The 27,119-nt window shown below is 44.2% G+C and overlaps 1 protein-coding gene across 1 annotated transcript; it reads right to left on the bottom strand.

Annotated features, from left to right (window-relative positions):
* Window positions 1–15,795: 15,795 nt before the first annotated feature.
* On the bottom strand, window positions 15,796–15,986 carry LOC121283574 (60S ribosomal protein L39-like). Its single transcript, XM_041198324.1, has one exon. It carries the CDS (start codon window positions 15,949–15,951, stop codon window positions 15,796–15,798), a length of 156 nt encoding a protein of 51 aa, XP_041054258.1. The 5' UTR covers window positions 15,952–15,986.
* Between the last annotated feature and the right edge of the window lie 11,133 nt (window positions 15,987–27,119).

Below are 27,119 nucleotides of genomic sequence, written 5' to 3'. Positions count from 1 at the left end.
GTGACACCGGTGTCTCAGGGTGCCGTGGCTACACAGGAAGCTCCTGCCACTCTGCAGGAGTCCCTCACAATGCCAGGCACAGCCTCAGGCCATCAGAGGATGCCCGCCTAGGTCATCAGAGGCAAAGGTGCATCAAGGTTAGCAGCCTGCCTTCAGCACAGCTGATGGTGAAGGGAGAACACCATGGCGCAGAACACGTAGAAGAATTTTGAAAATTGCAATAGACACACATGGGTCATCCGGTTGTTCATTTAAGTTGGTTTTCTGTGTGAGATATTGCCTTGAGAACCTTTATTAAATGCATGTGACCATATGTATCTACGTGTCATAGTTGTGGTTAAATAGTAGTTCAAAGAGCAGCAAGCCTGTAGCCGCTTGGTGATGTTTGAGTGGTCGCGGGTCTTCTGAGGTTCCTTAGCCATTACACAATGCAATGCTGTCCTTGGGGGTGTTGGTTTGGAATGGTCATTGGGGTCGCAGAGTGGGAGATTGAGGAGTGCTGCTAATGGTGTATAAAGACTTCCACATCCTCAGGAGAAGCACCTCAGTATTAGAGCTGCCCTAGTCTCCCTGACACCCAATCCCTTTTGGTCCTTAGGTGGAATGGCAGACCGATCTAGATCCTCCTGATCCTCTCCCAATTCCTCATCTGATTTTTTTATCTGAGGATAATGGCTGGTCAACAAGATTCACTTCTGCCAGGACCTCCCCACCCTGGAGCACAAGGTCGTGAAGGGTGCAAAAGACTACAACAATCAGGGATACCCAAGCCAGTGCCTACTGCAGTGCCTCATGATCTTGGTCCAGGCATCAGAATCGCATTTGAGCAGACAACTCGAAGTGGGGACTCTGCTCAAAATGTACCACTCTTTGCCCCCTTCTCTTTTAGACAGAGCCTCCACATGTTGCCTCTTGTCTCATTGGTCTAGTTTGTCTCTCAGCTGAGATTCCATTCACTCAATTTGTAGCTGATGTTCAACCACAGCCGACAGATTGCGCAGGTGAATATCCGTTATCCTGGCAGTGGTTACGATTCTTTCAATGTTCAGCGGTTCTCTGTTCCACCTGTGTTTGAACCACCACAGCAAGTCAAAGGCTAATTTCTGGGTGAGAAGTGTTGACATGACTCTTGAACACATGCACATATGCACACTGAGAGCTAAGCTGCCACAAGAAACATTATGGGACACATCACTGATGTCCTCAAGCAACATTTCCACTGCTTGAACCACTTTGGAGGAACCGTGCAGTACTCAGCTGAGTGGGGATTAAGATTTGTGGTAGTATGCTGCATGCTGCACAATCTGGCTATTATAAGGGAACAGCCCTTACCACCACCGACTAGACAAGAAGCTAAGGGGCAGAAATAAAAGGAAGAGAAGAAAGAAGTGTAAGAGTACGTGGAGGAAGAGATGACAAGGTACAATTTAAACAGCCCCTTTCTGCCAGGGCTCCACATGATCAGATTATTTCTGAGCGATACCAATAACATAGATCTGGAGGGCCTCTGGCCATGACAAACCTCCTTCTCTCCACAACTGTTACCATGACCTACAGTTCACTATTAGAATACCTTGGAGCTCATTCTCTCACATGTTCAGCCAATTTTCAATTTTTCACAGCACAGATTCAGTTCTCAAATGATTCCCATCCCTTCTTCCAGCTACAATGCATCACTCCTGGAAGTGGAAGCTATCTTTAAATAGGGCTAGACACCCACAATAGCAGGTCCTCCGCTGATGATTGCAGCCAATGCACAGTTCCGGTAGCGCTGGCTGCAAGCAGCAATCATCTAAACTGATGCTAGCAATGCAATGAACATATGTGACTTAATCACTTACTGTGATGCCTTGGCCCTTTTTTCGGGAGTTATCCATTATAATCCTCAAAATGTTTTCAGTTCACTTTTCCAAACTATTGTCTTTGCTTCAGAAATGTATAAATTTGAGCACACAGTGTTCCCTGCCAGTTGCATGTTTTCCTAGAGGTTTAATGATCTCCTACCTCCATTGGCTGTCTGACATGTCCAGCCTCATCGCCTTCCCACCCTGAAACTGTATGCAGTACTCCAGCGGGGATCTTACCAAGGCTCTGTACAACTAAAGCATCACTTCCTCTCATTGCATCTCAGCCCCATTGAAATAATCGCCAACATTCCTCTAGCCTTTCTGATTATTTGTTATCCCTGTGCACTGGCTTTTAGTGGATTGTGTACCTATTTTGCAAAGCAGTAGGCAAATAGGATCATTTGAACAGACTGAAACTAACATGACTCTTAACCCACAAGTAGAATAGGCCCTATGCATTAAAAGCTGCCAGTTAATAATATCTAGTTTACACACTGATAAAAGATACACATCATCCTGTTATGTCTTAGTTAAAAAGCACAACAAACTGTTAAATGAATATCAAAAAAGTACCATTTCCATGAAAAAAGTGTTTGGCAAACTTATTTTTATTTTTCATAATGATGCTTTGAAATGTATCTTTGCAGAACTTACATGCTATGTCCTAGTTAGGAAAATGGGTTGCAACTCCTTTATCTTTCCTCTCCCTCAAAAGAAGAAGCAATTTATCAATACCTTTCATGAAAATGATGCCATTAAATAATGAAGCAGGTCCACATACCTGCACCCCTCTGCCTGCACCCCTCTCTCCATTTCCGTATTAATTTCCTTACACACTCTCTGCTTCTTTTATTTTCCGAAAATAGATAAATCTTATAGTAAAATGCAGCAGTACTTTAGATAGACAACATAGCCCCTGCTCTCTTCTGTGTTACATGTGGTGTAGATCTAAATTACTTGACGTTTGAGGTCAGCAGGGCTCTATTCAGAGCAGTTTGCACATCCACTTTAGACGAGTCAGTCTTTTACTAACTTATCTCTTCCTCACCACAGTGCGTAGTTTTATTTAGTCTTTGCTGCATAAGGAGATTTCTGACTTCTGAAAAGGTCTTAAAGAGCCCAACAGGAAGCAATGTAGATCTTTTACTTTATCTGAAGAACCAAACCTGTTTTAAAAATGTTGCTTCTTGTTAAGACATAGGACTTGTTTAGATCATATGATAGAAAAGGGGATATAGAGGTTGTATTCTGAATGGGTTAGAGTGCTGGTATAACAGATTGGTACAATAGAGGTTAGAAAGGTTAATTTTTGAGCTATGATTATGGGACTGAGCACTAATCTATTGGACTGATACAAGCTGATAGCCTTAACAAAACTTTCCAGCATATATTAGACCTAAGATTAGCTCTTGGCTTTTCTATGTTAAGTAAGTATTATCAGGACTCTACGAAAGAGCTATTTGATTAGCCCCATTTCTCTGCCCTTTCCGTGTAGCCTTGAATATTTTTCCCCCTTGAATATTTATCCAATTTCCTTATGAAAATTATTATCAAACCTGTTTCCACCACAACCTTCAAGAAGTATATTCTGGATCATAACAACTCGCTACATAACAAAAATTCTCCTTATCTCACCTCTGCTTCTTTTGCCAATTACCATAAATCTGCATCTCCTGGTTACTGACCCTACAGCCACTCTTTCAAAACATTCCCTGCTTCTCTAATCCCTCCATGTATCTGAAGCTCCTCATCTTTGGTGCCATTCTAGTAATTCTTCTCATCATCCTTGACATCCTTCCTAATGTGTGGAGAACAGAATTGGACACATTACTGCAGCTGCAGTCTAACCAGTGTTTTATAAAGGCTTAAAATACCTTCCTTGCTTTTGTATGCTCCGGCCTCAATGTTTATGAGGGAAGTTTAGAAATCTTGGACTCATCAGATTGAAAACAAATTATCTGAATTTTTTGCCTACCATTACTGTCTTCCTACCTTTTATTTGGAAATCTGGAGTCCTCTCCCTGAAAAAGCTTTTGAGGCTAAATTACTTGAAAACTTAAAATTGAGATGGATAAATGTTTGGTAGGCTTTGGCATTAAGGGACCTGGAGCAAAAGCAAATAGAGTTGAGACACAGATCAGCCACCATCCAACTGAATGCCAGAACAGGCTTAAGGGGCCAAATGACCTACTCCTGTTCTTATGCTCCTTTGATGTGAACTGCTATTGGTTGCATCATATCCACTGTATGCTAAAGCATTGATTTGCTGAATATATTTGATAAATGATCAATAGCTAAAGATTTAAGAGTAGGCCAAGATTTTCCAGACTGGTTGGCTAAACTGAAAACTGGCTTCATTATTGGAATCAAATGGTGATGATAAACAAACAAGGCTCTGCCTAGGGTAAGTCACTTTACAGAGATGTCTAAGTATTTGCCTTTGAGGACCACAAAAGTTGTACATCATGAAGCCTAAGGGGCCACATATAGGACTAAATGTACTGAGACCCTGGCAGATCCTTGTAAGCACTGACTGACCCACTGGAAAATCATAGGTGTAGTCAAGGGTTGCATATTGCTCAAGGGTGTAGGTTTGGTTCCCATGGATGAGTTGAGATCAACAGTTGTTGTCAGTTCTTGGTCAGTGCTCTTTGTATACTTCATAAATGATGAGAGAAAAAGAACTTCAATATTCTGGGGATAAACAGTCCTTCAGTTCTTTTCTGAGTCTTCCTTAGTCTTCTGGATCGTGCACTGGTGGAAGCCAAGAGGGAAGGCAGTCAATCTGTCTTTGAATACCTGCTAATATTTATTTGAACTTGTCAATAGATAACGCATGATTGTTGCCTAAGGCAACTGTCCCTCCATCTGGAGATCCATTGGCTTCTGCTCAGGATATTCCAACAAGAGTTACTGAGGTCAGGATGTCACTGAAGTAAGGGATCAAACCTTAAGCCCAGCATCTCACAACGCTCTTTGCTTGTTAAATTACAATGTGGCTGGCTATGTGCCCATACCACTTCTCATTCCCACAAATTAACAAATTTGTGACCCAATACTCCAGAGCACTGATGTTAGCAAATCAGTGGCCAAGTACCTCAAGATAATTTGTATTGGGTACATTAACAGCTGTTAACTGCTATTACCAGGCTGTCTTTTCAAGCAATATTGACATAGGCTTGTAGCCATTAAAAAAATATTTTGGAAATACATTAGCAGGGGTATGTAGTGTAGACAACTAACAAGCCTTCTTTCCTGAGGAGGTAGCAGAGGAAGGAAGTTGCAGAATGTGTACAGATCCCTTTCAACATCAGTACCCACACACATGACTTTAGCATCCTGATACAGAGTGGGTGCTGTACTAGGCTCCAGGAAATCTGAAATACACAATCCCTTCATATACTGCATTTTCCAACAATGTTGGCACTTCTTAAAAAGGATTTTTAAAAAATTCATTCACAGGATATGGGCATCGCTGGCTAGGCCGGCATTTATCTCCTTCCCCTAATTACCCTTGAGAATGTGGTGGTGAGCTGCCTTGTTGGTACACTCACAATGCTGTTAGGGAGGGAGTTCCAGGATTTTGACCCAGCGACAGTGAAGGAACGGCGATATATTTCCAAGTCAGGAGGGTGTGTGGCTGGAGGGGAACTTGCAAGTGGTGGTGTTCCCATATGTCTGCTTCCCTTGTCCTTCTCGATCATAGTCTAGATCTAGGTCATGGGTTTGGAAGGTGCTGTCTAAAGAGCCTTGATGAATTCCCACAGTGCAACTTGTAGATGGTACATATTGCTGCCACTGTGCGTCGGTGATGGAGGGAGCGAATGCTTGTGGATAAGGTGCCAATCAAGTGGGCTTCTTTGTCCTGGGTGGTGTCGATCTTCTTTAGTGTTGTTGGAGCTGCATTCATCTAGGTAAGTGGAGAGTATTCCATCACACTCCTGACTTGTGCCTTGTAGATGGTGGACAGGCTTTGGGGAGTCAGGAGGTGAGTTACTCGTCGCAAGATTCCTAGCCTCTGACCTGCTCTTGTATGGCTAGTCCAGTTTATATGGCTAGTCCAGTTCACTTTCTGGTCAATGTTAACCTCCAGGAGGTTGATGGTGGGGGATTCAGTGATGGTAATGCTATTGACTATCAAGGAGCAATGGTTGGATTCTCTCTTGTTGGAGATGGTCATTACCTGGCACTTGTGTGGTGCGAATGTTACTTGCCACTTGTCATCCTAAGCCTGGATATTATCCAGGTCTTGCTGCATTTGGACATGGACTGCTTCAGTATCTGAGGAGTCACAAATGGTGCTGAACACTGTGCAATCATCAGTGAACATCCCCACTTCTGACCTTATGATGGAAGGAAAGTCATTGATGAAGAAGCTGAAGATGGTTGGGCCTAGGACACTACCCTGAGGAACTCCTGCAGTGATGTCCTGGAACTGAGATGATTGGCCTCCAACAACGACAGCCATCTTCCTTTGTGCTACGTTAGACTCCAACCGCCGGATAGTTTTCCGTCTGATTCCCATTGACTCCAGTTTTGCTGGGTCTCCTTGATGCCACACTTGGTCAAATGCAGCCTTGATGTCAATGGCACTCACTCTCACCTCATTTTGGGAGTTCAGCTCTTTTGTTCATGTTTGAAGCAAGGTTGTAATGAGGTCAGGAGTTGAGTGACCCTGGCGGAACCCAAACTGAACATCAGTGAACAGGTTATTGCTATGCAAGTGCCGCTTGATAGCACTGTTGATGACTCCTTCCATCACTTTGCTGATGATCGAGAGTAGACTGATGGGGTGATAACTGGCCGGGTGGACTTATCCTTCTCTTTGTGTATATTTCATGCCTGGGCAATTTTCCACCTTGCTGGGTAGATGCCAGTGTTGTAGCTGTATTGGAACTGGTTGGCTAGGGGTGCGTCAAGAGCACAAAGTCTTCAGCACTATTGCCGGAATATTGTCAGGGCCCATAGTCTTTGCAGTATCCAGTGCCTTCAGCCGTTTCTTGAAATCATATAGGGAAAATCGAATTGGCTGAAGACTGGCATCTGTGATGCTGGGGACCTCCAGAGGAGGCCACAATGGATCAGCCACTTAGCACTTATGGCTGAAGATTGTTGCAAATGTTTCAGTCTTATCTTTTGCACTGGTGTGCTGGGCTCCCCCATCATTGAGGATGGTGTATTTGTGGAGCCTTCTCTTCCAGTGAGTTGTTTAATTGCCGACCACCATTCATGACTGGATGTGGCAGGACTGCAGAGCTTAGATCTGATCAGTTGGTTATGGAATCACTTAGCTCTGTCTGTCGCTTGCAGCTTATTCTGTTTGGCATGCAAATACTCCTGTGTTGTAGCTCCACTAGGTTGACACCTCATTTTTGGGTATGCCTGATGCTGCTCCTGGCATGCCCTCCTGCACTCTTCATTAAATCAGGGTTGATTCCCTGGTTTGTTGGTAATGGTAGAGTGGGGGATATGCCGGGCCATGAAGTTACAGATTCTGGTTGAGAACAATTCTGCTGCTGCTGATGGCCTCATGGATGCCCAGTCTTGAGTTGCTAGGTCTGTTTGAAATTTATCCCATTTAGCACATTGCTAATGCCACACAACATGATGGAGAGCATCCTCATTGTGACTTTGACTCCACAAGGACTGTCTGGTGGTCAGTCCTACCAATACTGTCATGGACAGATGCATCTGCAGCAGGCAGGTAGGTGAAGATGAGGTCAAGTGTGCTCTTTCCTTCTTGTTGGTTCCTTTACCACGTGCCGCAGACCCAGACTAGCAGCCATGTCCTTTAGGACTCGGCCTGCTAGATCTGTAGTGGTGCTACCAAGTCACTCTTGGTAATGGACCCCGCCCAGAGTACTTTCTGTGCCCTTGCCAACCTTAGTGGTTCCTCCAAGTGGTGTTCAACATGGAGGAGTACTGATTCATCAGCTGAGGGTAGGGGTGAGGGGGCCCCGGAGAATTATCCTGGGTCTGTGGATTAGTAGTCCAGTGACAATGCCACAACACCACCGCCTACCCTCTGAAATACATTTAAAGAGGCTGTAGCTGGTGTTTCTTTACATTGAGAGATCTTGAAAGTAGGAGTTGTACTATGAAGTTGCTGCTGCCTTTGATACTACCGCCTCTCATTGGTTGGCCCTGATGCTGTGGTAGATAACACATCTCACCTATGTCAGTGGAAAGTTTGTGCAAATACCACAAACTGCTGAAAAGCAGTAGTCAGGCATTGGTTCAGCCAATCATAGCTCACCAACAAATGGGGCTGGCTTACCACACTCACAGGAACTTTTCAGTATTTCAATGCTGGCTAGCATTTGTTTTCATGCCGCAGTTTGACCATAAACTCCAGTGTAGAAGCACCTGCTCAATTTGTGGGGATTTATGCCAAAGTGTATGAGACTTATTTGCAGATGGGCAATTTGAATAGTACATAAGTTTTGCCCCCATATTTCATTTTCCGATGAATGGCTGAAAGATCAATAATGCCATATTGCTCTGATAACTATTTTGTGTAAATTGGAAAAAGGATGACAGTAACCATCACCTAGTCACAACATTTCAATCACAGATCAAGAAGAATTTAAGATGGGGTACTGAACCACCTTGTGCATAATTGATCATACCCTCACAATCACTGACCCTGTCTACAACACTTTACCTTGCTGTTGTAACCACTGCCCCTGCAAAGTACAAAGATTCTTTGGCATGGTGATTCAGCTCAATTGCTGGAGTATCAGGTGAAGAAATGTGCTTTGTAGACAGTGGCAGTGTAGTCGCCGTCACCTGTGTGCTTGTTAACCTGCATTGTCTCCAAGTCCATCAAAGCCTCAAACTTCTCATTCTTGTGTTCAAATTACTGCATGGCCTCATCCCCCACCGCCACCCGCCACCCCCACCACCCTATCTCTGTGACCTCCTTCAACCCTCCAAGAACACTGTGTTCCTCCAAAGATGGATCCTTGCGCATCCCTGACTCCTTTCATCCCACCATTGGTGACTGTGCCTTCAGCTGCCTAGGCCCCAAAATCTGAAATTCCCTCCCTAAACCTCTCTGCTTTCACCACTCTCCTCTGATAAGACAGTCCTTAAAATCCTACCTCTTTGACCAAGTTTTTGATCAAATGTCCTAATGCCTCCCTCTTTGGCCTGGCATCAATTTTTGCTTGATTATGTCTTGAAGAGTAGATTGAGATGTTTTACTATGTTAAAGGTTCTGTATAAATACAAGTTGTTGTTGTTGATATTCTATGTCCCTTGATGTACTTGCCTTTTTTGTCATTTATTTCCATAGCCTTGTCAATTCTAATATCTTATACTTGCTTAATTCTCTTAAAAGTCCTCTTGCTTGCTCCAACTTTTTTGGGGCGAGAAGTTGGTTTACCTCAAAATTCACACCATTCCTGCACTGATTCCAATGGAGGTTGGGAGTGTGTAATTTTGGTGCTTCCATCTCATTTTCATGATTATAGCTTGTCCCTGTGCTGCACTCCTCTCCATAGCACTGTTGGCAGCCTCTGAACATTGTGAGCAAATCATATGCTCCAGGCTACATCAAGGTGCAGCCTCTACAAATAGAAGCTGCACTAATGGCGGCAAAACTGTAGAAGACTGAGACTGAAGGGGAATGTTGCAATGTGTCTGGGACAGTGCCTCTGCTTCAGTGATGCTGCTCTGGGGGCACTGGTGACACGCAGAGGCCATGTTTCCAGCGGGGGTCAGGAAGACTGAGGCACATCCTCAGAAGGGAATGGGAGCAGGGGCCAAGGGCCCAGTATCACCGTGAGCACACGACAACAATGGAGAAAAATGTTTATTGGCTTCGCTCGGCTAGTCAATGTGAGTGAATGTAACCTGTTCATCACATCTCAGATTCACACACCATCCACCTTTCGTACTGGTCAATGTTCCATGTCCCCAACACTCACTCTGAAACACACTGTCAGGACTCACCCCTAGCATCCTTATTCTAAACCTTAGCCACATATACCTTCCAATCATATCAGCCACACACACACTCCACTTCATTCCTCTGCTAGCCCACAACTATGCAGCCATATCACTCAAGCACAGTGACAGACAGTCATTAACGTTCTGTGCTCTCTCTTGCAAGAGAAGGTGGCACACAACAGGCAGGAAACCCACAGGACAGGTGGAAGACCAGCATGGATTAATCCCCTCAGTGCGCTTGAGGAGATGGTTAATAGAATTATCAGTACTAATGCCAGAGAGCCAGTGGCACCCGGTGCTGCTGGGACCATTGAGGATGACAGTCAGTTGCTGCCTTATTCACCTTCTCCACTCAGCCCTCAACATTATCCTGGAAGGTGCCATGACATAGGAATTGTAGAATGTATGAGCATGAAACTCCCACCATCTCCCTCACCTCAACCGTCCCCTTATGCTGTTGTGCTTTCAGATGGCCAAGAACTGATGCCTGCTCAGCCTTCACAGAGCCATGAGGAATAAGACAAGCAAAAGAATGAAGAGGGGGCACTGTCACTTGACCTTACACTTGCAGCTGCCCAATCAGATATTGGCACTGCACAAACCTTTGAGGTTTTTGTAGAGTCAGGATTAGCATGTGCTGAGTAGGCATGAGTGAGCTACAGCCAGGCAAGGGGGAAAAGATAATTTGCATGCAAATTCCCTGAATTTTCTGCAGGGAACTCAGATGAGAGCCTCATTGAGGTGGATCACTGGAAAATGTTGATGATGATGATGCACACCAGTCTCTGGCTGGGAACATGGAGGAGTTCAACTTCAATATGGCAAAGGACATCACCCAGAGCTTGGAGTCCATTCTTTCCAACATGGAAGGAGTGAGCATCTCCATGGCAGCACCACCAGACCCACCCATGATACAGCATCTGCTGGCCCCTGTCTCAGCTTCAACTGTAATATAGGAGGAGGCCTCCTGATGTCCCAGTGCAGCAGTGGAAGCTCAGGCTCATTAGATCCACCCTTGCTGCTATTCAGACTCACATTTCTGCCATCATAGATGTGGATCTCAGTGCTTAGAGTGGCAGGCAGGCTTTTACAGCAGTCCAGAAATCTGTGCTCCAGCAGAATACAAGATTTGTTGAGGTGCAATCCCATGTGAGTGACAGTGGCACTGTGAAGAACCAACCTGCTTTCCTCTCTCAGGATAATAGTATTTTTACTCCCATTACGGTCACTCCGCCGCTGTCCTTGCTGCTGCCTTTCAGTTGGCCAACCCAGACACCTGCCACTCATGTCCAAGATGGAACTGCTTAGTCAGACCCTCAAGGCCCAGAACTGCTGGAGGGTATCCTGCAAGGTCATTTGCAGTCTCTCACATTGAAAATCAGGAGCTTTTCATCTGTCATGCTGCAGCCACTGGAGTAACACTGCTTAGGAGCACTAGGCCGGGCAAAGGCGCCTGCAAAACAGACATTAAGGGAACAGACAAAGGTTATTTACCTATTTTGTTTTGTATTATTGATGTGTTGCTACATAAAGTTGTTGAATTAAGGTTTTTTGCTGTTGGCCTTTATTGAATGATGTTGGCCAAGGGGACTGTGTGACGGGGAGTCTGTTGGATGTATTGTTAGGGAATGTTAGCGTGGGGTGGTTCTGCGGCTTGAGCAAAGTCTCAGAATGTGGCCCCCGTCACTTCATGCAGTTGCAAAAGGCAGTTGTAGTCTCCTCTCTGCCTCTTCCTCATCCTCTTCTTCTTCCTTGTCTTTCCTTTCCTTCTCCTCTCAAGCTGGCCTCCAGGTCCCATGAGCTCCTGGTTGAACCTTCAGAACGACAAGATGACAAGATTGTGGAGGATGCAACATTTCACCACAAACATGGACACCTCTGGCACACCTTGTAGAGTTTCCTGAGCGATCTAGGCATCAAAACCATTGTTTGGGAAGACCGATGACTTGCTCCAAGTTGTTTCAGGTCACTCCATGACTTTCGTCTATAGCCCTTTGACGTTGCATGATCAGCTATATGTAGAAGGTATAGCCCTTGTCACTGAGCAGCCATTCTCTAGTCCGTCTTGGAGGCCCGAAGTGCAGACTGGCATGGGATAAATATAATGCGCTGCTTCAATGATTTTTTAAATATTTGTTCATGGGATACTAAGCCAGCATTTACTGCCCATCCCTAATTGCCCTTGTTCAGGGGACACTAAGAGTCAACCACATTGCTGTGGGTCAGGAGTCACATGTAGGCCAGACCTGGTAGGGACAGCAGATTTCCTTCCCGGTAAGATACTAGTGAACCAGATGGGTTTTTACAAACGGCCATGGTTTCATGCTCATCATCAGACTTTTAATTCCAGATTTTTATTGGATTCAAATTTCACCATCTGCCATGGTGAGCTATATGCTGGGTCTCTGGAATGCTAGTCCAGTGATAATACCACTATGCCACTGCCTCCCCTTAATGATAGTGAGCATTCAGTAAGATGAACTTCTAGGTATGGTCGCACATAGACTGCACATTAAGAGGGTGGTAGTCCTTCTGGTTCCTGTATCGCTCCTTATTGATGTGGGGAGCTCACAGAGCCACATTGTACTCTGCACCATCAGGAAGCACGATATCATGGCGAATCCACATACTCTTTCATCCTCCTATTTCCCTTCAGGGAGAATAGGGTGAAGTCCCCTCCCCCCTGCATGCAGTGTCTCTGTGACCTGCCTGATGCATCGATGAACAACAAATTGGGATATGTTGTGGATTTCACCTGCACCATCTTATAGCGATGGTGACCTTTGTGACTATTGGGAGGGCTGTCCTCACCCTGCTTTGAGTCTCCACTTGGTGTGAAGGATGTGGCACAATTTTGTGATGACTTCTTTCACATACCATAGCCTCCTCAGGCACTGCTCCTGGCTCCTTGCTGAGTAGGAATGGTGCTATGGAACACCTTTGGTGAGTAGGGCCTTCTATGGGGAGTCCTGCCTCTTCTCCCTGCTTGTAGAGCTTCCTCCCTCTGTCTCTTTTCTCCAAGTCCTGGTCATGTTACAGCCCAAAAGTACTGCAACAACCCCCCAACACCACACCTACGTAAGGCACAGACCTTTCCTCCCTTACTGTATACTGCAAATATAGCTCCAACAACTCAACACAGTGCTTCAACAAACTCTGTCTTAGCTAAAGGAAGTCAAAAACACCTCACCTGTAACTTGTTGAATGACCCTTTGTAAAGCCCCAGGCTAGGGCCCATACAGCTTCATAATGCTTGCTGTTTCAGGAGTGATTAATAAAGATCTTGCCTGTACATGTGTTGGCCAAATTTGGGATCCTGGCATTGCATCAGCCAGTATGACTGAGTGATTTCATGATATGGTTTCACATCTCTCCATGTGCACCCCTCCTCGGAGTAATGCCACATGGGCTGTGCACCCACATGTACCTTTCCTCTGCACTAATGCCACACAGGTCGCTTGCAATGGTGACATGAAGGAATTAGATGTTGATTATTGCACCTGGGAGTCACTAGCTGACAACAGAGGAAAATGGCGACACCTCCTGTGGATTGGCATGCACCACCATGATGACCAATAGCTACAGCAGCTTGTCAGAAGATGCCAACACTGAAAACAACAATCCACAACAACACTTCGTAGCTTCATATATGTCACTTGAGGCAGAACCTTTTTCTCAAGGATTGGCCTCTTCAGCCATCAGCAAAGGCGTGCCATGTGAAGACACCCCATCTGAAATGGATTTGTTGCTGCATGTCCATCATTTTTGGAGATGGAAGGATACTGGAACAAAATATTCCTTCTGCACATCGATGCTCTTTTTACTTTCCCGTGAAATATTGGAGTAGTTTAATCTTGTACCTGTAGCAATCCCACCAGCAATCTCTTATTTAACTTTATCCAGAGTGATTCATTCTCTCCTATATCTTCATGTTTTACTTTATATTTAATGCAATTGCCGATCCCCTATAACTACAAGCATCTCATTTAAACAATTTGTATTATCGCAGTGTGATAGAGTCATAGGGATGGATTTTAAGGGTGGGACAGTTTACCTGCTAGCCCCACTGAATGAAGAGTCTGTCGACACCACACTGACCAGAAACCCATCTGCCCCACACAGTGATATTACATTGGGGGCAACCTTAATTGGATCAGAGAGGAAGTCCCACACTAAAGAGCTGCCAACCAATCTGACTGGCAGGTAGCTTTGTGGTCAGTGGCCGCTAGTGACCCAGCAGTGGTCACTACCCGATTCATATGAACATGCGAATTAGGAGCAGTAGTAGGCCACTTGGCCCCTCGAGCCTTCTCTGCCATTCAATAAGATCATGACTGATCTGAATGTAACCTCAACCCCACATTCCTGCCTACCCTGATAACATTTCACTCCCTTGTTAATCAGATCTGTCTAGCTCTGCCTTAAAAATATTCAAAGACTGTTTCCACCGCCTTTTGAGGAAGAGAGTTCCAAAGACTCACTGAGAGAAAAAATTTCTCCTCATCTCTGTCTTAAATGTGCCACCCCTTATTTTTAAAGTGACCCCTTGTTCTAGATTCTCCCACAAGAGGAAACATCATCTCCACATCCACCCTGTCAAGAGCCTTCAGGATCTTAAAGGCTTTAAGTCACCTCTTACTCTTCTAAATTCCAGTGGGTACAAGCATGACCTGTCCAACTGTTCCTCATAAAACAACCTGCCCATTCCTGGTATTAATCAAGTAAATATTCTCTGAACTGCTTCTGACACATTTACATCTTTCTTTAAAAAAGGAGACCAGTCCTGTACACAATACTCCAGATGTGGACTCAGCAATACCCTGTACAATTGAAACATAACTTCCTTACTTTTGTAATCAATGCACCTCACAATAAATTATAACATTCTATTCGATTTCCTAATTACCTGCTGTACCTGCATACCAACTTTTATGATTCATGGACACCCAGACCTCTTTGAATTTCAGAGCTCTGCAATCTCTTACCATTTAGATAATAAGCTTCTTTATTATTCTTCCTGCCAAAATGAATGATTTCACATTTGCCCACATTATACTCCATTTGCCAGATCTTTACCCATTCACTTAACCTATCTATGTCACTTTGAAGCCTTCTTACGTCCTCTTCACAATTTACTTTCCTATCTATCTTTGTGTCGTCAGCAAATTAAGCAACCATACATTCGGTCCTTCATCCAAGTCATCTATATGAATGTAAAAATTTGAAGCCCCAGGTCTGATCCCTGTGGCACACCACTTGTCACATCCTGCCAACCAGAAAAAGACCCATTTATGCCAACTCTTTGCTTCCTGTTAGCTAGCCAATCTTCTATCCATGGCAATATATCACCCCCTACACCATGAGCTTTTATTTTCTGCAATAAACTTTGATGTGGCCTTCCAAATGCCTTCTTGAAATCTAAGAACAGTACATCCACTGGTTCCCCTTTATCCCCAGCACATGTGACTCCTTCCAAGATTCAGGCCTGCTGGGATTACAGGCAGTCCACAAAGATAAACAAGTGATGGATCCTGAACTTAGGTAAGTCAGGGATTTGCTCGTCTTGCCTCTGCCTTCCCCAGCCACACAAACCTACGGCGGAGGCAGAAAGAGATTCTTAAGTGGCCATTAATTGGCCACTTAAGATGCCTCAGTAGGCCCATGGGTGGGCAGGCTGCCTGGTGCATTGTCCGCCCACCATAATATGGGAGATATGTTGGGGTGGGTGGAAAGGTGGTGGGCAGGCCACCCATTTTATTTTACGAGCATCCCCTGCCTTCAAATGTGCCAGTGGGAGATGACAAAATTCACTGCACAGAGGCTTTTCTTTTAGATTTATATTGGTTTAATTTTCCACAATAGAAAATATGAAACAAAAAAATTACGTTTTTCTCCAGTTAGTTTTAGCTCAGACCTGCACTTCCATCTGCAGAGGAGAGAGGGAGATCGGGAGAGATGACTGTTGCTAGGAGTGTGCCAGTGGTGGTGAACCCTTTTACAGACCTAGCTTGGTCCTTCTCCAGTGTCTCCCCTTGGAGTTGTACCTAATCTTGTTGCCAGTTTTCATGCGGATCCACTGCGGAATTGGTCGGTTTTGCTTCATCTTCTTGGCAAAGAATCGCTTGATCCTGAAGGTTTTGTGGGATGGCATGGCTGAACCTCCACTCGTACAGAAGGCTCATTGAGTTCATGCCGGCTCTCTGTAGAACAATACAGTCAGCCTCATTCCTTCTCTATTCCCATAGCCTTGAAAAATTATTTCCCTTAAGTGCCCATCCAATTTCCTTTTGAAATCATATCCCATTTGGATCTCGAATCTTCCCACTGTTGCATATGTTATTTGCCAGCTGTTCAATTTTGAGCAGATCAAAGAGTGTCACCTGTTGCAGATAGGAGAGGGCCAGTTCAAACAGCATTGTTTTCCTCTTACCATCTGCCTGTAAACAAAAGGTGTTCTGGTTTAGTTTGTTTTAAATAATAAGTGGTGCTGTATTTTCTTAGCCCTCTCGGTTTTTGTGTGATCCAATTTTACTAATGACTCTACCGTAAACTTGAGTTTGGATTAACTCAGCAGGTTAGTTTATCTTTACACATTCGATGGTCAGCTACAGGAGACCAATGTTGTAAGATTTTATTTTTCAGGTGGCGTTGATGTCACAGGACTATCAGAGCTATTAGGAATAACGTCAATGCCCTCAAATACTTGTGTTGCAAAATTATCCCGGAGCCTTCTGGAGATCTAAGTACAGTACATCCACCGGATCCCCCTTTATCCACAGAACATGTGACTCCTTCAAAGAACTCCAATAAATTGGTTAAACATGATTTCCCTTGTACAAAACCATGTCGCCTCTGCCTGATTGCCTTGAATTTTTCTAAGTGCCCTGCTTTTACATCTTTAATAATAGCTTCTAACTTTTTCCCTATGACAGATATTAGGCTAACTGGCCTATAGTTTCCTGCTTTCTGTCTCTCTTTTTGAATAAAGGGGTTACATGCTATTTTCCAATTTAATGGAGTCTTCCCTGAATCTAGGGAATTTTGGAAAATTAAAACCAGCGCATCAACTATCTCACTAGCCACTTCTTTCAAGGGTGACGTCCATCCAGACCTGTGGATTTTTCAGTCCACAGCCCTAACAATTTGCTCAATATCACTTCTCTGATGATTGTAATTTTCCCGAGTTCCTCCCTCCTTTCCATTTCCTGATTTACAGCTATTTCCAGGACTTTACTTGTGTCCTCTATGGTGAAGACTGAAGCAAAATAACTGGTTAATTCATCTGCTGCCTCCCTACTTTCCATTATCAATTGCACAGACTTTTATTAGACCAACGCTCACTTTGTTAACTCTTTTCTTATTTATATTCTTTCCAATGTTCTGACCTGCCACCCGTCTTTGCAAAATTATATGCTTTTTCTTTAAGTTTGATACTTCTTTAACATTTTTTAGTTAAGCACTGATGGTGGGCCCTCCCCTTAGGATTTTTCTTTCTCATTGGAATGTATATATTCTGTGTGTTCTGAAATATCCCTTTAAATGTCTGCCACTGAACTTCTATTGACCTATCCCTTAACCTCATTCCAGTTCAATTTAGCTTCCCATCTACCTGCTCTGTCGGATATGTCACCTCCAAATGCTCCACCAGCAAATGGATCAGTTCACTTCTTTTCACCTGAGTAATTTCTACTCTACCTCCCTAGCTACAGCTTTCAATTGTACTGTCGGCGTGACATCGGCCATCTCAATTTCTCTGCTCCTCTTGCCCACTCTAACCTGAATCCTTCTGAACTTGCAGCACTCCGTTCTCTCAGGTCCAACCCTGTTGTTGTCTGGCGTACTGACCTCTACCTCACAGAGGTTGAGCGCCAACTCTCAGACACTTCCTCCTACCTCCCCCTGGGCCATGACCCCACCACTGAACATCAAGCCATTGTTTCCAGGGGAATTTTCTCCTTGTTGGGCCAACCGGTCGGGAGCTGGCACGGGCGCGGGCAGATGTAGAGCTGATCGCCGCCCAGGATTGGTTGCATGCCGCCATTTTATGTGGATGGGCCAATTAAGTGGAGCCCAGCATGATGCGTGCCCGGAAGCGCTCAGCATTACTTGTGTGGGCGGGGTGGTCGAGGGAAAGTTGGAACCTGCATTCTTTCTCATGCGCGCAAAAGAGCGCAGAAATCTCCCTGAGGCATGGAGCTGCCTCAGGGAGATTAAGTTGAATTTGACAGTTCAAAATTTAAAAAATTAAAAATCATGTACACATGCTCCCTCATGTGACAGGGTCACATGAGCTGGGACATGTTTATCAAATATTTAAAAAAATTTTATTAATGTAATAAACCCGTCATGGATGGGTTTATTACAGCCCGTGGATGAGGTTTCATAAAAAGTGCGAAGCCCGCCTGGACTTCTGGCCTGCCCACTAACCTTAAGGTTGGACGGGCAGCCCTGTCATTTTGGTTAATTGGTTTATTAATGGCCTTAACAGACCTTTGACAGTTCAGCGGGCACGCAGCCGACTCCGGTGTGTGCCCCCTGAAACTAAAGATCGGAATGACGCGCGGTGATGTCGGGACGCACACCTGACGTCACCGCGCATCATTTTATGCGTCGGCGTGTGGGGCCTGCCCCCACATGCTGAACAGAAGATTCTGCCCCAGAACTGTCATTAACTTCATCTCCTCTGGAGACCTTCCCTCCACAGCTTCCAACCTCATAGTGTCCCAGCCCTGGACTGCCTGCTTCTAGCCCCTCCCCAAAATCTACAAACAGGACTATCCCGGTAGACCGATCATGTCAGCCTGTTCCTGTCCCATGGAACTTATTTCTTCTTATCTTGACTCCGTTCTCTCTGCCCTTGTCCAGTCTCTTCCCACCTACATCAGCGATTCCTCTGATGCTCTACATCATATCGACAATTTCCAGTTCCGTAGCCCTAACCACCTGCTCTTCACCATGGACATCCAATCCCTCTATATTTCCAAGCCCCACCAGAATGGTCTGAGGGCTCTCCGCTTCTTCCTTGAACAGAGGCCTGAACAATTCCCATCCACCACGACTCTCCTCCGTCTGGCTGAACTTGTTCTCTTACTGAACAATTTCCCCTTAAAATTGTCTCAGTTCCTCCAAATAAAAGGCGTGGCTATGGGTATCTGCATGGGCCCCAGTTATGCCTGTCTCTTTATGGGGTATGTGGAACATTCCTTGTTCCAGTCCTACTCAGGTCCCCTCCCACAACTCTTTCTCCGGTACATCGATGACTGTTTCGGTGCTGCTTCAACTCTGTTTTTCTCTCCATTGATACTGCTACAACTGCTGAGTTTTTTCAGCAATTTCTGTGTCTGTTTTGTGAAGTAGTTTGTTTTAAAGAATAAGTGGTAGCATATTTTTTAAGCCCCCTCAGTTTTTGTGTGATCCAATTTTACTAATTAGCCCACAGCAAATTCAAGTTAGGATTAACTCAGCAGGTTAGTTTATTTTTGCACATTCAAAAACCCACAAAAAGGAGTGTTTACAACTTCCCAATCCGCATTCACACAGTAAAGGGAGGGATAGAGGAAAGGAGGTCTACAGTACAAGGACCACAGAAAAAATAAACTGAATGTTGGTCCCTTGTGAGTTCCAGAGTCCCAAAGGCAGAGAGTCCAATGAGGAAGTGTTTCACTTAGGCATTTGATGATTGACCACTGGAAACCGGTGTTGTAAGAATCGCTTTCTCAGATGACTTTGATGACGCAAGATGAAGTAGGCACGCAGAGATGGCATCAGTTCTGTAGACGAGGATACCAAAGTCTTCCACTAGCTGGTTGTCTTATGAGGAAAGGTTGGACAGACTGGGCTTGTTTCCACTGGTGTTTAGAAGTGTGAGGGGTGACTTGATTGAAGTATATAAGATCCTGAACATTATTGACAAGGATGTGGAAAGGATGTTTCCTCTTGTGGGTGAGTCCAGAACTAGGGGGCACTGTTTTAAAATTAGGGGTCACCCTTTTAGGACAGAGATGAGGAGGATTTTTTTCTCCCAGACGGTTGTATGACTTTGGAATCTTTGCCTCAGAAGGCGGTGGAGACAGGGTCATTGAATATTCTTAAAGCAGGGGTAGGTAGATTCTTGTTAGGCAAGGGAATCAAAGGTTATCAGGGTAGATGGGAATATGGAATTCGAAACACAAATAGATCAGCCATGATGTTAATGAATGGCTGAGCAGGTTTGAGGCGCCAAATGGCCTACTTCTGCTCCTATTGCATGTTCATGTGTTATCAGAGTACATTTTATACAGGATATGATAGCTGTTGATGTAGAATCAAACAATGCAAGAATGTTTGATAACGTAACCTAACAGTCACCAGTTGACAAAGTTTCAGGAACCTTGCAAGTCCCCTGTTGCAAAAAGTGAAATATCCAGGCTGCCCCAGCCTTGCCCTGTATTGAGCGTATTACCTTGGCTAAGTTACTGGCATTGCAGCTGCTTTTGTTTCCATATATAATTTATTGCATTGCAACACCTAGATGTCCATTGATGTACTTGTGACAGTCAGCAGGATGTGTAATTTGCAAACAATTTGTTAATTTTTTTTGCAATCCGAATTTCTTGCAATAACTCTCTAACTCAGCCTGCTGTTTCTTTTCTTCCTGTTTCACGAAGAGGAAGTTGCAATTTATTCTATTGGTTTACTAGAATTTTAATTACAACATGATTGTTTAATTTTCACTGTGTGCCTTGGTTAGATACAATTTCTGTGCCTTATTGCTTGCATCAATGAGAAAGCTCTGCTTGTGTAAATCACATTGATTCTTGCAACTGAAGCTAGAGCTGACTGTTTGGTGTAGTGCTACTGAAACAAATGTTGGGCAGTTATGTTTGCTCTAAAACTTTCTGATGTTCCGCTGAGTGTCCTTTTGTGCAGTTGAAACAAGTCCTGTATGTCTTGCATTCAGCTCTCCCCCTCACATATCAGCTTGCTGGGTTTGGGTGTGTTTCCACCTCACTGCTAATGAAGGCCTCTTCTTCCCTTTTATGGAGACTGGGTGATACAGTGTATTTGATTCTTCTCTTTTGGGGCCTTGATTCAAATTGAGCTTAGACCAATGGGTTGATGCCCTCGTGTAGGTGTAGGGTGCTACCATGTGTCGGAATCTGTCCATTTATCTTTGCAAGGTGATTGGTACAGTTTTTCCCTGGTGGTTAGCTGTTTATCACAGAGCTCCTTGTGCTTTTCTTTGCAGGAACACTGCAGAATGCACACTGCTCACAAAATATTTTAAGAAACGGAGCATTAACTGGGTGGCAAATATCCAGCATGCGACATTTAAGTTGGAACAAAGAATCATGAGAATTCTTTCTAATTTTTTCATTCCTTTTGAGTTGTGTGAAAGACTTTTACAAGTTAGAATGTTGCTTTTCTCTTTTAATAAGAAAGCTATTTTTTAGTCCTATTTAACTCACACACCCAATTTCTACCTGGACATGCGTATAAAACCTCTCGAATATAACACAAGATGACATGACATATTATAAAATGCTGCATTTATGAATCACTTGCAGAGATTAGCTGCTACTGGTCAGTCACATCACTGGTCACTGCAGTTAGGTCATCAATGAGGAGTGCGGGTAAGAGGGTTCCTTAGTTGAATCTTAGCTGTTCCAGGTCCAACCCTTTAATGCAACCCACTTAAGAGTGACTCGTTTACCTCTTTGGCAAGAGGTAGATGGACATATTAAGGTCCGTCTAAGAAAAGCTCAGCATGGAATTTGAAGAAGTCATACATTGATAATCAAACAACAAAGTCACTGATAGTCAAAGAACTCACAGATAACCTAAGAAAAAGCCTTAACCAGAACATGCACAAACGACATAGACCAAGCCGGATAAAATAGTCTTTTGTTTGTTGTTTGTTTGTTTGTAAGGGCCATTTACTCCTACTTAGAGCTCTCCTTGATGTGGGAAAAAAGGTTCTCCTTATTATTTCATTGTTCCTGCTCTTCAGAACACATCTTATAAAAGTCTGTGCACTGGGCACCCTCTGTTCTTCAATCCATTCTACTCCTTCTCAAACTCAGTCTCCACCTCTTCTTTTTACCATGCTTCTAGCATAGATGACCTAGATTACTTCTGTACAACAAAGGTAGGAACATTTGTGAAAATGGGTATTACCACCTACAATATACAGAAGTAGTAATCCTGGTAATTAGTACTGGAGACTAAGGGATTTTTAAAACATCATTGGGAACAAGAGCTATGAGCATCCCAATAATGATGGCTTCAGATACTTTCCTTAACCAGAAAACAATGACAAGGAAAGAACTGGTTCCCAGCTTCAGATTACACTCATAAAGTCGAAGGTCATATAGACATGGGCTATATTTCTCAGTTTCCAGTGTGTGAAGAGAGGCAAAACTGGAACTGTGCAATCCACTCGCTACTGGCCCTGCCATTTCAACACGTCGAATCAAGCATTGGCCAGTTTCTTAGTGGTGGAGAGAGGTTAGGCCATAAACCGGACATCGGTTCCAGTCATCAGTTTAAAGACCCCCCTTTTCTCCTCCTCACTGCTTTGTTCCTATGATTTTTGTATTCATTTACAGGATGTACGCATCACTGGCTACACCAGCCTTTATTGCCTATCCCTAATTGCCCTTGAGAGGGTGGTGGTGAGTTGCCTTCTTGAACTGCTGCAGTCCATGTTGTGTAGATACACCCACAGTGCTGTTATGGAGGGAGATCCAGGATTTTGAAACAATGACAGTAAAAAAAAGGCGATATAGTTCCAAGTCAGGAAGGTGAGTGGCTTGGAGGGGAACTTCCAGGTGGTGATGTTCCTTTGTGCCTACTGCCCTTGTCCTTCTAGATGGTAGCAGTTGTGACTTATGAAGGTGCTGTCTAAGTGGCCTTGGTGAATTCCTTCGGTGCATCTTGTAGATGGTACACACTGCTGCCACAGTGCGTTGGTGGTGGAGGGAGTGCATATTTGTGGATGGGGTGCCAATCAAGTGGGCTGCTTTGTCCTGGATGGTATCGAGCTTCTTGAGTATTGTTGGAGCTACACTCACTCAGGAAAGCGAAGAGTATCCCATCACACTCCTGGCTTGTGCCTTGTGGACAGGCTTTGGGGAGTTAGAAGGTGAGTTACTTGTCGCAGGATTCCTAGCCTCTGACCTGCTCTTGTAGCCACAGTATTTATGTGGCTAGTCCAGTTCAGTTTCTGGTCAATGGTAACCCCCAGGATGTTGATAGCGAAGCATTCAGCGATGGTAATGCCATTGAATGTCAAAGGGCGATAGTTAGATTCTCTCTTGTTGGAGATGGTCATTGCCTGGCATTTGTGCGGCACAAATGGTACTTGCCATTTGTCAGCCTAAGTCTGGATATTGTCCAGGTCTTGCTGCATTTGGACATGGACTGCTTCAATACCTGAGGAGTCGCAAATGGTGCTGAACGTTGTGCAATCATCAGTGAACTTCTGACCATATAATGGAGGGAAGGTCATTGATGAAACAGCGGAAGATGGTTGGGCCAAGGACACTACCCTGAGGAGCTCCTGCAGTGATATCCTGGAGCTGAGATGATTGATCTCCAACAACCACGAGCCATCTTCCTTTGTGCTAGGTATGACTCCAACCAGCAGAGAGTTTTCCCTCTGACTCCAATTGACTCCAGTTTTGCTAGGGCTCCTTGATGCCACACTCAGTCAAATGCTCCCTTGATGTCAAGGGCAGACACTCTCGCCTCACATCTGGAGTTCAGCTCTTTTGTCCATGTTTGAACCAAGGCTGCAATGAGGTCAGGAGCTGAGTGGCCCTGGCAGAACCCAAACTGGGTGTCAGTAAACAGGTTATTGCTAAGGAAATGCCACTTGATAGCACTGTTGATGACCCCTTCCATTATTTTACTGTTGATGGAGAGTAGACTGATGGGGCGGTAATTGGCCAGGTGGGATTTGTCCTGCTTTTGTCTTCAAGACATACCTGGGCAATTTTCCACATTGCTGTGTGGATGCCAGTGTTATGGCTGTATCGGAATAGCGTGGCTAGGGGCGCGGCAAGTTCTGGAGCAGATGTCTTCTGTACTAATGTCAGAATATTGTCAGGGCCCATAGCCTTTGCACTATCCAGTGCCTTCAGCTGTCTCTTGATATGACATGAAGTGAATTGAATTGGCTGAAGACTGGCATCTGGAGGAGGCTGAGATGGATCATCTGCTTGGCACTTCTGGCTGAAGATTGTAGCAAATACTTAAGCATTATCTTTTGCACATCATTGAGGATTGGGATATTTGTGGAGTTTTTTCCTCCAGTGAGCTGTTTAATTGTGCACCACTATTCATGACTGGATGTGGCAGGACTGCAGATCTTAGACCTGATCCATTGGTTGTGGAATTGCTTAGCTCTATCTATCATTTGCTGCTTATGTTGTTTGGCATACAAGTTGTCCTGTGTTGTAGCTTCACCAGATTCACACCTCATTTTTCGGTATGCCTGGTGCTGCTCCTGGCATGCTCTTCTGCATTCTTCATTGAACCAGGGTTGATCCCCTGGCTTGATGGTAATGGTAGAGTGGGTGATATGCCATGCCATGAGGCTACAGATTGTGTTCGAGTACAATTCTGCTGCTGCTGATGGCCCAAAGCGCCTCATGGTTATCCAGTCTTGAGAGCTAGATGTATTTGAAATCTATCCCATTTAGCCCAGCGGTATGCCACACAACATGATGGAGGGTACCCTCAATGAGAAGGTGGGATGTTATCTCCACAATGACTGTGTGGTGGTCACTTCTACTGATACTCTTATGGACAGATGCATCTGTGGCAGGCAGGTTAGTGAGGATGAGGTCCAGTATGTTTTTCCCTCTTGCTGGTCCCCTCACCACTTGTCGCAAATCCAGTCCAACAGCTATGTCCTTTAAGACTCGGCCAACTGGGTCTGCAGTCATGCTACCAAGCCACTATTAGTGATGGACATTGAAGTTCCACACCCAGAGTACATTGTGTGACCTTGCTACCCTCAGTGCTTCCTCCAAGTAGTGTTCAACAGGGAGGAGCACTGATTCATCAGCTGAGGGATGGGGTAAGGGCGATGCATGCTTCGTGGCAGGAGGTTTCATTGCCTGTGTTTGACCTGGTGCCTTGAGACTTCATGGGGCCTGGAGTCAATGTTGAGGACCCTTAGGGCAATACCCTCCCGACTGTATACTGTATACCACTGTGCCACCACCTCTTTTGCCAGTGGAACAGGACATACCCAGGGATGGTGCTCGTGGTGTCTGGGACATGATCTGTAAGGTATGGTTGCATGAGAATGAATATGTCAGGCTGTTGCTTGACTAGTCTGTGACACAGCTCTCCCAATTTTGGCACAAGCCACTAAATGTTAGTAAGGAGGACTTTGCAGGGCCGACAGGGCTGGGTTTGCCATTATCATTTCCTGTGCCTCGGTCGATGCCGGGTGGTCTGTCCGGTTTCATTCCTTTTAGTGCTTGTAACGGTTTGATACAATTGAATGGCTTGCTAGGCCATTTCAGGGGACATTAAAGAGTCAACCACATTATTGCGTATCTGGAGCCACATGTAGGCCAGACCAGGTAAGAGCGGCAGATTTTCTTCCCTAAAGAACATCAGTGAGCCAGATGGGTTTTTATGGCAAACGAGAATGGTCATCATTAGTCTTTTATTTCCAGATTTTTATTGAATTCAAATTTCACCACGTGTCGTGGTGGATTTAGAACCTGGGTCTCCAGAGCGTTACTCTGGGTCTCTGGATTACTACTTCAGTGACAATAGCACTGCACCATCACCTCCCCACGTTAAACTATAAAAACTGAAATAATTAAATCTACTGACAGCCAAATGTTGCTGACTCATCATATCTGACATAACTCACTCTCAACGTTTTTCCCATGCAACTAACAAGAAATGGAGAGAGTAATGAAAAATTACAGTTGATTGGCTTTTTAACAAACTTAATGGCTTGTTAATTGTTTCTTCAAATGGGTGGGTGGGCTGCTGATTTTGGCACCTTCCGTATTATTAGAGGCTGGGGGGATGAAATTGGATTGCCAACTTGATGTCATCACCCGAGGGTGTGGCCGTAAAATCCGGCCCATAAATTAGCACCATCACTCTGTTATTAATAGATATTAGTCCATGTTGATCAGTGCTTGTTATCTAGAGGTCTTGGACAATAATGGCACAAGAATGCTGTTATACTAGGGCCTAGAGCAGTATTGATAAAGGCGCCCATTTACTCAAAGTTTTAAGTCATTGCTGACACTGTCACTCCCATTATTCTGAGGCTTCAGTCCAGGGCTCAAAATTTTTTTTTCAAGGGGTCTTCATGAATTTTCTTGAGGGCTACTTTTAGATTTTGGGGGGTTACTTTTTGGTATTCACTGGCTCTTTTTTCATTCTCACTAACTCCTTTATTAGCTGATGCAGTGACGTGGCAATATGACATTCTGTATTTGTGTTGGCATACGGGGTATTTGGACTCACAGAGAAGCAGAATTAGAAGAATTCATCAATACCTTCAAGAATCATCATCCCTCCATTAAATTTAAACCACAACACACAAGGAAAGCATTAATTTCCTAGACACCACAGCACTTAAATTGGCACAAGAAAGCATAAGTTAGCAATAAAAGTTTTTTTCAAAATAATTGGCAATCTTGTACACACAAAATGCCATCACCCTGGACATGCCCTCTGTGGACTGGTGAGGTCATAGCTAATGCATTTCAATTGCATGTGCACAAAGCTGGAAGATTTGAACCTGGCAGTTACTGCCCTTTTTACTGCATCTCAGACATCAACCCCAGATTTAAATTTAACAATTGATCTCATTTTGATATTGATTTAGCATTAATTGCTGTTTGTGGAAGAGAGTTTCAAACTTCTATCACCATTTGTGCGTAGAAATGTTTGCTAATTTCACTCCTAAATAATCTGCTTCTAATTTTTAGATTATGCTCCCAAGTCCTAGACTCCCTAAATTAATTGACCTTTTACCTCATTACATTTCCTTCATTACAACAATGACTACATTTTCAAAGTACTCCATTGATCGTAAATCACTTTGGGTTGTCGTGAGGTCATAAAAAGCACTATAAAATGCAAGTCATTCATTACTGTTTGGGATCTTAGTATGTGCAAAATTGTAGCATGTTTGTGTCTAAAACAGTCACTGTATCTCAAGTAATTTGCAGTATGTTAAACACTTTGAGATGTCATGACATATAAATGTAACGCTTCTTGTGAAATAAAGCTGTTCAATTTGAAATTGTCCAATTTTAACACAGTGTTCATCACAATAGCATCCACCATATG

Source organism: Carcharodon carcharias, chromosome 10, assembly GCF_017639515.1.
Source record: "Carcharodon carcharias isolate sCarCar2 chromosome 10, sCarCar2.pri, whole genome shotgun sequence".
Classification (NCBI taxonomy): Eukaryota; Metazoa; Chordata; class Chondrichthyes; order Lamniformes; family Lamnidae; genus Carcharodon; species Carcharodon carcharias.
The sequence above is the reverse complement of the archived record's forward strand: the minus strand, read 5'-3'. Positions and strand labels throughout refer to the sequence as shown.